This window comes from Thermobia domestica, chromosome 1, assembly GCF_964235325.1.
Source record: "Thermobia domestica chromosome 1, izTheDome1.hap1.1, whole genome shotgun sequence".
Lineage (NCBI taxonomy): Eukaryota > Metazoa > Arthropoda > Insecta > Zygentoma > Lepismatidae > Thermobia > Thermobia domestica.
The window spans coordinates 7,950,768-7,968,802 of record NC_137454.1 but is presented as its reverse complement, the minus strand read 5'-3'; the positions used below and the strand labels follow the sequence as shown (position 1 = coordinate 7,968,802).

Genomic DNA, 18,035 nt, shown 5'->3' with positions numbered 1-18,035 from the left:
AAATTCATAACGTTCGCATAGAGAATGTTTTGTATAAGAAACGAGTTGTTTTCTTTAGTGGCTTTCTTGAACAAATGATCTAACATACCTATGGATACGCTAAAATTTATTTTGTCTTCATCATTATAACCACCAATATCTAAATATTTACATACACAATCAAATACAGGTTTGTAAGATAATATTTCCTTAGCACTAGTCATGTTTGTTTTTATTCTTAGATTTTAAATTTATTTCATTTTTGTTGGTTTTCTATATAACAAATATGGAGAAAGAATTTGATTTATTACATGATGGACTTACACTTATTCATCATGATCTTAAACTCTTAGCAGCACTAGTAGAGAAGCAAATAATGTTAAAGGAAAAAGAATTATTAATAATGCAACAAAAAACATCTGATTTGAATAGTGATGATGAATATAAATATGGTAGTGATGATGATGATGATGATGATGATGAGTAAGTTTACAAAAATGATTCAGTTTTAATATGTGTATATGTGACTTTGATGGGGTATTCTCATCAAAGTCGTGTTCTAATACAACGCGTAATATGTAGACAATGGCAGGAGTGTACAATGTTAAGCGTTGTATTAGGATATATGGAACTAAAAATAGTACAAAAATGAACAGAAATAATCCGGCGAAGATAAAAACTGAGTAGTAGAATTTTCTATATAATAAATAAGATGAGTGATTATAGTAAATTTACTGTAATAGAGTTAAGACGACAATGTAAAGAAAAGGGAATCAAAAAATATTCCCGATTAAGAAAAGCAGAACTAATAAACCTTCTTAAACAATATGATGATGAACAAAGCAGAAGACAGATTAGAGATATATTCCCATTTAAACAAGAAGTATTTGAAGAACCGAAACCGAAAATACCTAAGCTAAAAGTTGAATTGAAAGAAACATCATTGAAATATAGATTACAGACATTTAGAATAGAAAACATTGACGGATATAAAGATCCTTTGAAATTCTTAAGTGCAAGTAGTAGGATTGTTAAAAATAAAGTCAAGGACAGTTTTAAACTTTTCAATGCGCTTAAAGTTAATACGTCATTTAGTTGTAAATTTAAAAAAGAAAATACGATACAAGAACATAATTTTAAAACTTCAAATGAAATAATACTCGAATTTACAGATTTAGATGACTTCTGTAAAAAAGCTTCATACAAACACATAAGAGAAATGGAAGAGTTTCAAAGTAAAGGATCTGGATGGATGTTACATTCTATAGACTTTTTAGAATTAAGAATTAATAAGTATGTATCAATGAGAGGTTCCTCTTACATAGAACTTCCATACATGATTAAGAAGAGAAGAGCATGTGTTAATATAAAGAATAATGATCAAAAGTGCTTCCTATACTCAGTCATATCTGCATTATATCCAGTTAAACATGGGCAACATGGAGGCAGGGTCTCTACATATAAAAAACATGAAGATAAATTTAAAGATGTTTTTAAAAATATTCCATTTCCTGTACAAATTACTGATATAGCCAAGTTTGAAAAGGGAACTGATATTTCCATTGTGTATTTAGTTTTGATTATAACTATTCAATTTTTCCACTTCGAATCACACAAGAAAAGAAAGAAAAACATATTCATCTGTTATATCTTAAAAGTGAAAAGAAAACTCATTATTGTTGGATTAAAGACTTGTGGAAGCTTGTAGGCAATCAAATAATTAAAGATGGTCATAAAAGATTCTTATGTGAAAGATGTTTAGCTAAGCATTTTAAATCAGAAGAGTTATTAAAAGAGCATGAAAAATACTGTGGATTATATTCAGCTGCAAAAATTGTTTTACCAAAAGAATGGAATAAGATACTTGAATTTATTAATTATAAACGATCTTTGAGAATTCCATTTACAATTATTGCTGACTTTGAATCACTATTAAAGGAAATTATTACATGCCAACCTGATCCAGAAAGATCTTATTCAAACGCATATCAAGAACATAAACCAAATAGTTTTACATACTATGTCAAAAGCACTTTAGATTCTTATAAAAGCAAACCAGTAGAATATATAGGAGATAATGTATCAGATGTATTTGTAGAAAAATTAAAAGAAGAAGCTATTAAGATTGCAAAGATTTATGATACTTATAAACCTATGAATCGTCTTACAGAAGAAGAAAGAAATATATATGAATCATCTGAAAAATGTCATATTTGTGAAAGAACTTTTGAAGAACTTCCACGCTTATTAGAAAAGAAAATAGAGAGGTTAAATATTTTAACTAGTTATTTAAAAAAGAAAATCGAAGAAGGTTATAAACATCTAGAAGAGGAATTGTATATGAAAAAAGATGATGATGATATTGATGATATAGATGACATATTAATAGATATAAAAGAGCAAAAGGAGGATATAGAAGTTATACTTGATGAATGTACTAAAGAATTGAAAAAGACTATAAACAATATAAAATCATGTATAACCAAAGTTGCTGATCATGATCATTTAACTGGAAAATTTAGAGGAGCTGCTCATTCTTATTGTAACATAAAATATACAAACCCAAGATTTATTCCTGTGTTCATTCCTAACTTATCTGGATACGATACACATCTATTTATAAAAAGTTTAGGAGGCGGAGAATTAGAAGAAAAGATAACTATAATACCTAACACAGAAGAAAAGTATATTACATTCTCAAAAACGATAAAATACAAGAATAAAGAAAATAAAGAACGATCAATCCAATTAAGATTTGTAGATTCGTTTAGATTTTTATCAAGAAGTCTAGCTGAATTAGCAAAAAATTTAAAACCAGAACAATTTAGAGAAACATTAAAATTCTTTCCTAAAAATGTAATTGATTTAGTAAAAAGAAAAGGTATCTATCCAAATGATTATGCTGATTCACCTGAAAAACTAGATGAACCGGTTCCACTATCTAGAGACAAGTTTAAGAATAGATTAACAGGAGAAGATATAAGTGACGAGGATTATAACCATCATCTATTAATCTGTAAGATATTCAATTTAAAAACCTTAAGAGAATATACTCAATTCTACAACAAAACAGATGTACTTCAATTAACAGACATTATTGAAAACTTCAGAGATACAGCTCTTAATACATATAAATTAGATCCTGCATGGTATTTCACAAGTCGAGGCTTCTTCTGGGATGCAATGTTAAAGATGACACAACAAAAATTAAAATTGTTAACTGATTATGATAAACTGCTCTTTATAGAAAAAGGTATAAGAGGTGGAATTTCCCAATGTTCAAATAGATATGCAGTAGCTAATAATAAGTATCTAGAAAATTATAATCCTAAAGAGAAAAGTTCTTACATAATGTTCTTGGATGCAAATAACGAATATGGATGGGCTATGAATCATCATATGCCTTATGGAGAATTCAAATGGAAAAAGGTTATTAATGGTGTAAATGATAAATACTTGATAAATAAAATATTAGAGACAGACGATGAGTCTAATACTGGATATATACTAGAAGTCGATTTAGAGTATCCAAAAGAACTTCATAATAAACATTCAGATTTGCCATTATCTCCTGAAAATTATATAAACAACAAGAAACTTCCAAAATTATTAACAACACTTTACGATAAAGAAAACTATATATTACATTATCAAAATTTAAAATTCTATGTGTCACAAGGTCTCAAAATTAAAAAGATTTCATCAAATATTAGAATTTAAACAATCAGGCTGGTTAAAGAAATGTATAGAATTAAATACAGAACTTAGATCACATGCAAGGAATGATTTTGAAAAAGACTTCTATAAACTAGCGAATAATGCAGTATTTGGAAAGACTATGGAAAACATAAGAAAGAGAGTAGATATAAAACTAGCACATAATTTAGAATTAGCAGAGAAACTAATAGCTAAACCTACTTTTAAAGATAGAACTATATTTTCCGAAGATCTAGCTGCTATTCATATGTATAAGACAAAAATTACTTTTAACAAGCCTATCTATGTCGGGATATCTGTTCTGGATATATCTAAAATTTGTCTATATGATTTCTATTACAATGTGTTGAAGAATAAATATGGAGATAAAGTCAAACTATAAATGAGTGACACAGACTCGGTTATAGCACATATAGAAACAGAAGATGTATATGAGGATATGAAAGCTATGTATGAGCATGTAGATACATCTGATTACAAAGATAATAACAAATATTGGATAAAACAAGTTAACAAGAAAGTACTATTAAAATTCAAAGATGAACTGAAAGGTGAAATCATAGGAAAAGTCGTAGGTCTCAAATCAAAGATGTATTCAATACAAGCACCTCAAATAGACCTCGAAGATAAAGACTTTAAAAGTAAATTTTATAAAGACAAATGTTGTAAAAAGGCAAAAGGAATAAAATCGAATATTGTTAAATCAGAAATAACTTTCAAAGATTACGAAGATTGTGTCTTAAAAGATTATGAATTATATAAAATGCAAAATACTATTAGGAGTAAAAGACATAATGTATATTCAGTAGAAGAAAACAAGCTAGCTTTAAGCTCTTACGATGATAAAAGATACATATTAGAAGATGGGATACATACTCTAGCTTGGGGTCATTATTCGATAGATTTAAGGAAAGAAGATTTACTAACAAAGCTAAAAGAACTAATGGATAGCTATATCAAAGGGAGACAAGAAAAAGAAAAGCGAAGAATAGAAAGTTTAAGAAATGTTTAGATATAAGTTTTAGATGTAAGTTTAGGTGTAAAATTCTTTTATGGTTATATATCATAAAAGTAGATTGAAGATGTATGGGGTCAATGTGGGGGGAAGATGTAATTTTCGATGTGTATAATTAGATTCTATGCTGGAGGATTTCATATATAAAAAAGCCTGGTTTGAGGAAGTGGCCCCAAACTGGTTTTATGAATACTACTGATATGCATTCCAGAGACACTTTTTTTCTATGCAGAAAGATTTTTCGTATCATTATTCAGTAGTTTGAAGACTGAAAATGAAAATGAAATCTTTGAGTTTTACGTCCCACAGATATGCCGGTGAGGTTAAAGAGACGGCGATGATGAGTAATGAATGAATTGGTGGAATGAAGAAAGTGGAAGCAAACGGGAGAACCCCGAGGAAACCCCGCACACGGTGTTTGTCCACCACAAAGTTCACTTGGCGGGGCTGGGATCGAACCCGAGACCCCGAGCACCAGAGGTGAACGCTCTAGCACTGAGCCACCGCGGCCCCAGTTTGAAGACTAAGTACGCTATTTCAATTTTAAACTATTTAGACTTTAACAAGTAATATATTTACCATATATTATAGATTCACTTAGCACATGATCTACGGAAATTGTAGTCTGTCTAATGTGACTTTAGTGAAGAGACGTCACTGCGTTCCCTTATAGCTGATGTAACTAATTTGTATATACGATTAAATATAAAATATTTTAAATAGTTTTGATGAAGAAAGTTATTTTGATATTGCGCCTCGTTTCTAGATATAGATAATACATTTGTATTGAACAATTTTCTCAGATAAAATACAGTTCTATAGATCAATGATAGGTAAAAGTTTCTTTTGTCACACTGAAGGGCAAATTGATATGACCTATTTGCTTTCAAACTAGATCCAGTATCTTAAAAAGCTAAGATTTTTTGAGTTGGTAGATATTACATCCTTAGTGTATTATATTCATGAAGAAAAGAAATCAGAATCCGAAATACAAAGTGTACGACGACAAATTTCTCTCTGAATAAGATTTCGGATATAAAATTTTATATGCTGTTCCAAAATTTTTGCCATGCTCTAAATAAATAATGTTGGTGTTTTTTATGTTATATATGATAAGAACAAGAGAACTACAAAACATGAAATATAGAAAAGATTTTGAATTAATGTTGAAGATTACCCCTACCCCTATCAGTAACAATTTAACACGTTCGCTGCTGAGAACGCCCATCGGCGTCCAATACTGAATTTGGCATATGCGCCGGACGCCTTGCTTGTCCCTGCAACTGATTCACTTTCCCGCCAATACCTGCACTAGCGCTGGCGGGAAAGTGAATCAGCTGAAGGGACAAGCGCCGAGAGGCGTCCGGCGCATATGCCAAATTCAGTACTGGACGCCCATGGGAGTCCTCAGCAGCGAACGTGTTAATATAAGCACACCAAATATATGGTTGCCAACAAATATTTGATAATCCCAACAACGAAAAGTCAGGGACTAGTTGGTCTAGGTACCACACTCTCTACTGCAAAAGAACTAGTAAAACGTCAATGTGCAATATTCTAAGCAGACAGTGTACTGTTAGTGTACAATAGGTGATCTCTGTGATTCCAAAAACTACTTTCGCCGGTCGGTTATATAGTCCGAGCGTGACAAGTATATTGGGTGTGTGGCGAAGGAAGGCTACGCGACGACGGGATAGAAACTCACAAAATCCCATCAACTAAGAGGAACAGAGTTCGACGAAAACTCACAGTGACTGGATTCTCAGAGCATTATAATGGGTCGCCGTTCTGAACCGTCGCGCGTTTGCGACTCACGCGGATGGTACGGAAGGACTCAAGCGGAACCTCCAAAGCCTTTCTCCACAATCACAGTGCGCTGCAAGTTGTACGGACATTGAATACGGTGAAATGGTTGATGAAGGAGCGTGGCAGTTTATCAAAAGTCAATGTTGCGTGAACATGCAATATGGAGTGCTGATGACTCAAAACATGTGATACGGTCTAACAATATGGACGTTTATCTTATTTTAAAGCACGGACCATGTTTATCTGTGTCGGATGCCCAAAGAAACGTATTATGCGTAATGTTTCTGTCCAACGGTGAAACACGGAGACGACTAATTAATTGATGCCAGATTCTAAGATAAAAATGGTCCTATTCACAAGCTCAAGTTGCTAATGAGTGGTTTGGAGAACATCAGAATAATGTTGGATTCATACCCAATCAACGAATCTGAACATATTTGAATATCTCTGGTCTGCTTGGTATACATGAATCCGTTGCAAATTTCCGCATCATCCTCTTTCAAGGTGTATTGATGCACTAATAGCGAGGTCTGTGATATTTTACTTGATATCATTTTCTATCTTGAAGACTCCATTTTACATTACATCAGGTGTGTTATGATATCAAAGGTCGTCCAATGCCTATTAAACCGTTATTTTGCAGTCTTTCAAGGTATTTCTATTAAACGGATACAGATTTTTACGTATTTTTGATGATTACCTCCATAGGTTAAATAGTGGGAAGGTAGTTTTGAGCATAATTTAATTCACGGTTCTTAGTACATTTTTCTTCCATATTTAATTGTAGTTGCTTGTTTAGTAAGTGAAAATCATATAAATCATTCGATATATGAAAATATTCTCAGAATGCATGAAAAATTATAACATTAAAAACAGACAGCGAATTTCTGTCTTATCTCAATACAATTAAATAAAGAATAAAACTTTATAAGTTGGAGCATATCTCAAATATCACCTGGCCGTTTCAAACAAAATTTTAGAGATGGAAAAAAGCCGGTTTTGGGAAAAAAACGAGAATTTTGGAAATTTTGGCTTTTTTCATTTTCATGAATTTTCTATCTAAATAGCTTTCTTATAGTATATTCTATAGTTAAATAAGAATTCCATGACCTAAATGCCATATTTTGCTCTAAAATGTACCATCAAGATGGATGGAGCACATGTTTTACGAATTAAAGCTAACATGAAGAATATAGTATTTGAGGGCAATTTTAGAGGCTATTTAACTTTTGAGTTATCGACATGTTTTTATTTTCTAGATCATTACAGTTGTCATCCGTGTTTCATCTCTAAGAGCTTAGTACTCTACCTTCTAGCGCAAAACTTAAACTTATGTTTTTCTATATATCCGTCAAAGCGTACGTTTTTCAATATATCCGTCAAACCGTACTTCCACATTTCTGTTATACTGTAGCTGTGCAACGATTTAGCAATAATATTCCGGATTTTTATTCTTTCAGCCTTTCCATATAAGCATTTTACACTATTATTTGTTTAAGATGAAACAATTCTAATTCATTTATGCCATCTTTGAAAATACTGTAAATTTCTTAATATCCGACATAAACGGGCATTCAGAACGTGCACGTAAGCCAGCATAATGTTTCATATAATTAACTTAAAAATCATGTTTTATAACAAACAAATACACTGAACCGAATCAGGAATGTATTCAGCATTGTGAGGTGGGGGCTTTTAACCTCCGTAACTCAAGCATGTTTTAATAAACCTGCTTTTAAATTTTAAGTTTCTTTTATATCAGATTACTTCGAGTCAGTGTCCAAGTCTTGGACAATGTGTTGTCGTCTTTTTCAATCCTCGGATACCCATGATATTTTTAATTCCGGATTCCCAACAGGGGTACAACTGTACCCCAATACAATTTTTGCAATTACGATAAGTTTGATTTGTGTTGAGCGTTGTTAGGTTATGTTAGTTTTGTTAATGCATGCTAGTTTAGGTTTAGTTTATGTAGGTTAGGTTTGTTTATAAAATACAGAAATGTATTAACTTCGTAAACTTTTTGTGGCGGGCAAGGTTGCAATATTGGAATATGACTCCAGTATTGCAATGGCATGTTGCTATAGCCTCTAATATAACAGATTCTCTGTTTCGTTGAACAAAAGTCAAACAATAAAATGCTTGAAACAAATACGGTAAAATAGACACCGGAAGAAATACAAATGCACTCCAGTGTAGTTTTAGCCATATAGGTAAACAAACCACGTTACAATACGTTTGTCATGGAGGAAGTAAGTATCACTCTACTCCCGGCCGCAATGCAAACCAAGCTAGTCAACCTCGGGTGTCTGTGACATAAAATTGATACATGTCTGCACTGAATGACAGACATACGAGTAATGGAATAAACAGGCGTAAGAGGCGATAATATGTAGACGAACAAAAACATAGGATAAGACCAAATCTTGCTCTTCTACTTGCAGATTGATGTTTTTATCTGCAATGATATGTCGGATCATAAATTATTTGGAATAAAGAAAAGTAGGATAAGTGAGGAAATGTTGTATTCAGGTTTCACTCATTAAAACTTGTAAATTTTATTTGTTAAAAAATATCATGTTCACTCCCTAGATAAATTTGCGGATACGATCGCACTCATTGCCTTGTAAAGTATAGTCTTATGAAGAAAAAATATTTATAACATGCTGAAACGCTACATAAAAACAAACTAACGTGCAACTTGTCGACTTCAACATTATAATACACATTTGGTATTAAAATGTCGGTTTCTGTATTGTTTGAGACAAGATTTTTCTTTTCCCAACAATGGGGGTTGGTAGGAAAAGTTATACAACATCATGGACTAAAGCAATCGCTGTTTCAGGTCATGTTTGTTGCTAAGATTTGAAAGACTGATGCTCGCGTACCATTTTTATGTTCCTGAGTTACACAAACACGAAGTGGTGAGAAGTTGATCTGCTTTTCGGAAACAGGGAGGGTCAAGTAGGGATACATGAACTGCAAACAATATATGTTATCAATAGTAAGACATCGCTGAATAAATACGTTCAGAAAACGAAAATATCAGTACGTTTTTCTTGTTATATTCTATTGTTTATTATTCACTTGAAAATTATATAGTTTTGATAATATTCTTTTTTATTTAAGGATGGAAGGGGATGAGATTCAATATGGTTCCAAAACAGTAGAAGAACTTCTAGTCATCTAGACTACCCAGTTAGCAACGTGGACGTCTTTACGTTTGCTCCCAAGTCATATGTCAGTTCATGTTTTTCTATTTTCGGTTTATCTAGAAGACGTTTGTTGTTTCTGCATATTTGCGTACAGAATTAATTTATATTACGCGAACAATTCAGAGACTAGGTTCAAGTCACTAACTGCAATATTATAGTCCGATTTCCAGATCCTTCATAGAATCCCTTTAATGGAAATGGTAAAATTCTTTTCACAATCGTGCTCTGTTACTTCGAAAATGCGTAGAAACCATGATTGCCACCATAATTTTATATTTTGCTTATGTTTATATTTAATATTATATTTTAGGAAATATATCCATAAATGGATTGAGTTCTATTATCTTTGCTTACTAGTAACCGTATTATATCTTTAAATTTAAGAAAAAGGAATAAATGAGAAAAATCGTGAGTTGCAGTATACCCGCATTTTTTTGAGCTTGGGGTTAGAATGAAAAAAATATTTTATAGTATTGATGGTTAACTTCATATGCTTCGTAAATTGTGGCGCGGATCTGATCGGGTAACTTGAAGGATGCACCTGGTGGAAGTTATTCGTAAAATGAAAGAATGGAAATTAGTTTTGTCCCAATATTTTGTAATGTTTATTATAAATTGTTTTAATCAACGGTATCACTACATGATTAAAAACATGATATTTGTGAATACGCTATTATTGTATTAGTATATTTGTTTGTTAGTATAATATGCTAATGAATTTCATTTTAATTCTAGCATCGACAAAGAAAGACTACAATATGATCTTGCTTTGGTTAAAGTGTATCCACCAATTAAATATACAAATTTTGTGAGGCCTGTTAAAGATGTGGCCTTCCAAAAACCTTCTCCAGGTAAGCATGATCTTAATTTTATACCATATTGATACACACAAGATTACTTTGTGGAAGCAGAATAATTTTAATTCTTTTTTTAACACTACACTGCTCGCGCGGACTACTATTTTAGTACAGTGGGTTTCGGTTTTCTGGTATCTGAGGGTTGGCAACACTTGTGACCTTGAGCGGTCATCTACCTTCTTCCCCCATTTCTAGAACACCATTAGTCGAGTGATAGCACCCAAAGTCAACGCACTGATGTTATACGGATTGTTATTTTCGCATGGACTACTATTGTAATCCGTGCGAGTACTGACGTGATTGTTTTTTTTTCTGGCTAACGTTTTAACTGTTCTCATTCTGAAAGTATTATTTCATATTATTCGCTCAAATATATGTGATATATATATATATATATATATATATATATATATATATATATATATATATATATATATATATATATATATATATATATATGTTAGTTTAAAATGTCAGAGCAAGAACAGACACGACAGTGGCTAACAGAAACTGAAAGTGACGACGAAAGTGTTTTGAGTATAGAACACTAAGATGAAATAGAGGACGATGTTGTCGAGTAGTGACTCTGAAGAAAGTGGTAGTGACGATTTGGAAGAAACAGAAGATGAAGTAAGGAACGTTGTTATCCAGGAAGACAGGTTTCACGGAGAGTTTTACATTGGAAAGGGCAGAATTACTGGATGGTATATTAATCCAGGGCACCCAAGAAATACGCGAACACAGCATCATAACAAAATACCTAACTAACTAACTAAGTCTATGGCCTATGGAACCCGTAGGTTCAATGCCGCGTTCACAAAAGCTCTCCACTGACTTCTACCCTTAGCTAACTGCATCCAGTTTCTACTATGTATTCCAATCTCTGCGAGATCCATCTTAATATTGTCCCCCCATCTGCGCCTAGGTCTTCCTAATGGTCCTTTTCCGATTGGTCTTCCTGTCAAGACTTTGAAAGCGTTTCTACTTTCTTCCATTCTAGCTACATGACCCGCCCACCTAAGCCTCCTAGACTTGACGACCCTAACAATGTTGGGTAAACCATATAAATTATGTAGTTTCTCGTTATGAAGTTTCCGCCATTCCCCATTGTACAAAATACCTACATTGCATACTTATTACTCCATAGAACAACACTAAATTTGGATTTGACATATTTACAAGCTGTGTCGTCAGTATGATACAGCCAGGAATTCGGAAAGATGGCCATTCACTCTCTTCTTTCACGAGTTAAACGTTGCTGGAGTAAACGCTCTCAATGTTTTCAAAGCAAATAACAATGAAGCTATGATCAACCGTAGAGACTTCCTTCAATCTGTGGCTATGGAACTTATCGAACCTCTTTGTGGAAGATGAAGAAACAAGAGTACCCAGAAAAGATGTTTCAGGTGCAGTAAGTGTATCTGCTCTGACCACAAGCACACTCTTTGCACTGACTCTTATGACTGAAACACCCAAAATTGCCTAATTTTGACCTTGTTTTCAAGTGTAAAAGTTAAACTTGCAAACAATTTAACAACTTCTTTTTATTTTTTATAACAGGTTTTAACACTTTAAATGTAAATTTCCTCTTAATTTTCAATTTTTAATCAAATAGCAAGAAAATAAACGAACATTTAAAAAAATATAGTAAATTGCATACGCATTCTAAAGTTTTGGCTTCTAATTCTTTTTGTACATTAAAAAACAAAAAGTTTGCACTGAAATGTGTTCTTTATTGCTTGTAAAAACCCACAAAAATAATGTAAAAAATACCAATTGAATAACCACTAATATATATATATATATATTTATCAAATGGACTACAATCGTAATCCGCGCGAGCACTCATGTTTGAACAATTTCATGCGAGTACTGTAGTGTTAAAGGATGCTGTGTTTTAGGTTATTGGAACTTCCTAGACTTTAATCATTGTTATAAGAAACACTATTCTTTCTAAAAAATATCCAATCGCACTAATCTTTGAAATATGTCAGTTTTATTTAGCTGTAATTATTGGAAGCAAAATAAATAAAAATGAAATATTTTTCCCGGTACCATTATGACTGGCTAAGCCAATAGCGATGTTGATAATTGAATGAAATGGTGGAAAAAAGTGGGAAGAAGCCTGAGAACACCTACTATACCCTAGCATACGGATCCGAGCAAGCATCGAACCAATGATCTTCTGCACCATAAGTGAACACTCAACAATTGAGCCAATGCTATCTCAGACTTAAATATACATAAGAGTACACTAGTACACTAGTATGCTATACTATACTATAAGTACACTAGTAATAATATCTAGTGTCCCCGAAGTCCTGACTGCGATAGTATTCACTAAACAGGCTTTATTTTTCAGTTGATTCATTTCTTTAATTTCTTTAACGGGCAGCCAGACGAAAAATAATGAAAAACAAGTGTCACATGATATTCAAAGGACAACAGATCGAAGTAAAAAGTTTCTCTCCAGAGTCCCCCGCAGTGTCCAAGACGGGGTCCAACTCAAAATTGTCAAATGGAAAGAGGGGTCATGTAGTATATCGCTTGAAAACTCTTGTAAAAAGAAAGAGGCTACAACAAGTCGCGATTCTCTACGATCACTCTATGCAAAATGGCGGCGGTCAAAATGTTATCAAATGATGCAATGAAAACAATATGGCCACCCATATAAATCTGAAACGGACAGCCAGACGTAAAAATTGAAAAACAATTGTCTCATTATTTCAAAAGTACAGCATATCACGGTAACCAGTTCTAGATATCCAGGCAGGGTCCACCTCCAAATTAGCAGTTGTTTGATTGTGCTGGAGGGAAGAACCTGAACATTTTGAACAGCTATATTTCCTTGATAACATACGCTTTCCGGTTAAAATACTGCACAGACTGTTCAGTCCTCTTTTGTGACAATACTGAAAAGTGTTGTCTTGTCTCGTTTCGTAGCCAACGCTGGTAACATACACAGTATGGAAATGGAAGCGTTATGGTGGACCTCTGGAAAGGCCTCTGGAAAGTAACATAGAATAGATGGTAGAGGATGATCATTTTGGATTCCGGAAAAGAAAATGCAATAGGGATGCTATTGAGTTGATGAGAATTATATCAGAACCAGCTCTTGATGTAAATGAAGATTTTCGTTTTTTATTCATCGACTAACAAAAAGCTTCGGACCGGATGAATTGGACGAGACCTTTGAAAGTGGTTTTTTTTAAAAATCTCAGTTAACTACAGAGACCGACATCTCATTGAAACCTTGCACATGGGATAACGTATGTGAATTTTGTTCTTGAATGAACGAGAAACCATTAGTTTAGATATTGGGAAAAAAGTCGTACAAGGATGTAGTATGCAACCCAAATTGTTCAATATTTACTGTGAAGTTAAATGAAAGAAGAATTACTGGGCATTGAGGATTTCATGATTAGAGGGCAGAAGATTAACAAGATCAGCTATGGAGATGATACAGTTATTATAGCTATAAGGATTAGAGAAGATGATTAAGAAAATAGTTAACACTGGAAAAATATATGGAATGGTAAACAATATCGAAAAATTGAAAGTAATGGTAAAATTCCAAGCAAGCACTCCTTTACGAGTTAGAGTAGAACAAAGAGAACAGTGTGTTGACAAGAGACGCTTACTGCACTAAAGAGATCAGTTAAAGATTTGCCATAGCGAAATGAACATTCAACAAGGAAATATCACTCTTAACTAGCAGGCTCAATATTTGACTTAGGAAGAGGTTGTTCAAGTACTATATCTGGAGCATTCTACTTTACAGTTCAGAGACTTTAGAATTGCAGAAGTTATAGAAGAGATATTTAGAAAACTTCGAAATATAGTGTTGTAGGAAGATGAAGAACATAAAATGGACACAGAAAAGCAACAAACGAAGATGCTTTTAAAATATAGGAGAAAAGGGTACAGTTCCAACCAACATCCTTTGTAGAAAGGTAAATTGAATTTGACACATTTTGCGAAGAAATTGTGTTCTCCATACTGCCATAGAAGGAAAGATGGATGGGAAGGGAGGAACAGGAAGAACAAGAACACAACTGATTGATGATTTGAAAAACAGAAGATAATATTGGGAGGAAATAATGGAAGAAATATTTTCAGGCCTAAAAATATAATTGAAAAACAAACTCATTAGTCCTAGGGCATGCTAAAAGGCGAAATATTTAAATATAATAATAATAATAATAATAATAATAATAATAATAATAATAATAATAATAATAAAGATGCCAATCTAAGAGAAGTCCGAGTTCTTATTCAGAAATTCGAGACAGGGTCAGCATACAGACCGACGTATATTACTAAAGGTGGTTCGGGGTGTATTGATAGTACTTCACCTCTATCTCTACAGAAGTTGTACATTACTTTACAAACTGATTCGTTTCCATCTATTGAAAATTATTTCTTTTCTACTGTCTAATGCAAATGGAAATGTAACTTTAAACATCATATAGCACGCATATGCGAAAATACTTGTTCAGGTATAACTTATATTTTCGGTACCTATCTTGGGGAAATTCTACCCTGTTAATTTAAGTTATTTTAAATATACTAAAATAATTCAATTTTCACTCAATTAAAGGAAGGTGATATGGAAAAGATTACCTTCCAAAGCGGCTCACAAAGAATCTTTAACTTCACCTAAAATTCCATCTCAATATTATGTTTCCTATCACTATGTACTGCTATTCCCTAGAGCATTTAAAAAAATCCAATACAGTAGTACAGAAAGTCGGGTTGTAAGAGCTACACAGTGTTCATAACACTTTATTCTCAACACAAAATAAATATTCTATGAGAAAATACATCAATTTTTCTTCATTAAAAAAATATATTCACTGCGACCCGCTGCAGTTTAACAGCACGACTGATCTTTCTTCATTGAATGTAGTAGTATTCACTATGTGTCTGATATCAGGAAGTCGAACATAGACACCTTTCATTTCTGTTTCAACACAGCAGGAAATACTGTTTTCTTTGATCCTGTCCCTGAGACACAGTTTGGTATGCAAAATCTGTCCTTAATATGAACTAATAATTTTGTTTTTTGAAATTATTCTAATTTTCTTGTCCGAAAGGTACTATTTAAACTAAATAATGAAATGAATTTCTTATTTCACTTCACTATCTCCTAAACTTGACTACAATTTACGTCAATATTTACTGTTAATATTTATCGCTTTTGTCTCTTTCAACGTCGCTCACTCGAATTTCCTCTCAAGTCTGGTTGTGTGAGGTCTGAGCAGGACCGCATACTGAAGTCATAGGACCCAAAAGTGAATTTCTTTAACATAAGTGACATAACGCACAAGGCAGTGCCTGAGTAGAGGGTACCCTATCACACTATGTAACAGTACTGGCCAGGGATATAATCGACCCACCGAGCTATGTGCTTGCACTTTGAATCACAAATACAAAATCATGATCTCAGTTGCAGAAATCGCACTGTCTTCGTGTCTCCCATGTCTTACATTTGTAAAAGCAGAAAACGTCACAGATAACATTAATTACTGTTACTTTCCTTACTTTACTGAAGTAGTTAAAAGTTAAGCGGCAATAAAACTCAGAAACATCTGTTATCGGTGACTTTCAGTCACGACTTTTCTTATGTTAAGAAGCATTAGTGGACCATTCCAAACCATGTGGAAAAAGTAGTAAAAACTGGAGTGAAAAACATAGAACAAGTTACTTAAAAACAAGGAGAGGCATTCACCAGTCAAGAAGTGCAAATAGCCATAGCAGTAGGAAATTCCGGCGCCTCTACCACTTAAGACATAATTATTGTTAGTGTTACGTCCCTAAGCTGTTTCCACATATTTTAATATTTGACCGATGGGCATTTTACGTCTGGTATTGAAAACACTGGTTTATTTTGGCGCTCGACGTTTACAATATATTCCTCTCTCTCCCTAACCTCTACCATCACGCAAAATATCGATTAGTTTTACCTGGAGCATTGGTTTTTTGTTTTGTTGGCCGGGCAAGAATGCCTTGTGTGTTCTTACGGTTACTTTGCTGTCGGTCAGAATAACCATATGTGTCCCTTTGCCTATACTCTACTAAATCTTTGCACATAGTTTGTGGTGACAATTTGTAGTTTCTCAGAGACATATTTAGCTTATAAGCTCTTTACAGTTTTTTGTATTTTTCATATGAAATGAACCGTCCTAGTACAAAAAAAGCTTTGTTGGTGAACGATCCAGACTTTGAAGATATAGTTCGCAGAATGTTAGAATGTGAGGAAGAAGTGTGCGATCCAGATGAAGGGTATGATGTTGGTTCGGTAGTGGTAGACTCTTACGCCGACGCTATTGATGTAATGAATGAAAGTGGGGAAGAGTCAAGTAGTTCCTGTAAAGATGAAAGGCAATGCCAGAAGATTATAAGGGTGAGTGGATTTATGTAATAAATAGACCACAATGGCTGTAGATGCTTAGATGCCTACATATTTCCTTAAGAGGATGAAGAAAAATGAACTGGGTCCTCCAAATTCTAGGACAAGTAAACATCCTCCTAGAAATGTAAGATTTCCTGCTCGTAAGATTATAAGAGGTGAATTACCAGGAATAACCACAGAAACTTGCCAAGGAATTGATTTCTCCTCATCTTATTATAAGAGCATCACTGGAGTGGCTAATCTTCTACGGGACTTGAAACAAGAAATTAAATTTCATTCTGGGAAATAATGTTGCTTTCCAAGTTAAATGCATACCTGAGGATTGATTCCACAGAAGGAAATCAAGTGAGAAGTGCCCATCAGGAAGTGATAGTAAAACGTGACACAAATGCATGAAGTGCAACCTCGTAATATGTGGAGAGTGTCAAAGAAGAGTGTGTACAGATTGTGCTGAAGAATGTGTGTGTGAGTGAGCAAAGAAACTAAGGAACTTTGTGTACTTCAGATTACACCACTATATAATATGTCAATGTTTGATAATTTTGAATAACAACAAGTTTTCTTCTTTTGCAAAAGTTTAAAGATCTAATACATTTATTATCAGTCATGTTTCATAATCTTTGTAATTTAAATGTTCTTTAAACTTTTGTTGCCTTACGATGATTTGCAAACTAGGTAAAAACATTAAAAATGGATACACGTTCAAAATGAAAGCATGTGTACCTTTACGTTATATAGAACATGTTTTCCAATAGGTGTAAAGATAAGAGGAGTGGAAAGATGTCAATATGCTGACACTTCTCTTTTAGTTATGATAAAAGGGATTAAACCCTTAAGGAGCAAGTGGAACAGTTGGTAAAATATTCACCATGACGACGTTCGAACTTACACTGCTTGTGCCATGCTCGGATTCACAACGGATCCACAAACACCGTAGAGTCTGTCTTGGCCCTGCTAGACTTTTTTATTTTTCTGAGGCTAAAAATGCCAGAAAGGACCTATTGTTATAACCACTGACAACGCCTAGTTAA

The 18,035-nt window shown here is 33.3% G+C and overlaps 1 protein-coding gene across 1 annotated transcript in view; it reads left to right on the top strand.

The window, feature by feature from the left end:
• LOC145665892 (chymotrypsin-like elastase family member 1) overlaps positions 1-18,035 on the top strand; it is a 144,107-nt gene that overhangs the window by 115,974 nt on the left and 10,098 nt on the right. Inside the window, exon 5 of the mRNA XM_081733000.1 lies at positions 10,468-10,583. Within this exon, the coding sequence (XP_081589126.1) occupies positions 10,468-10,583 (116 nt within the window). The remainder of the gene's footprint in view (positions 1-10,467; positions 10,584-18,035) is intronic.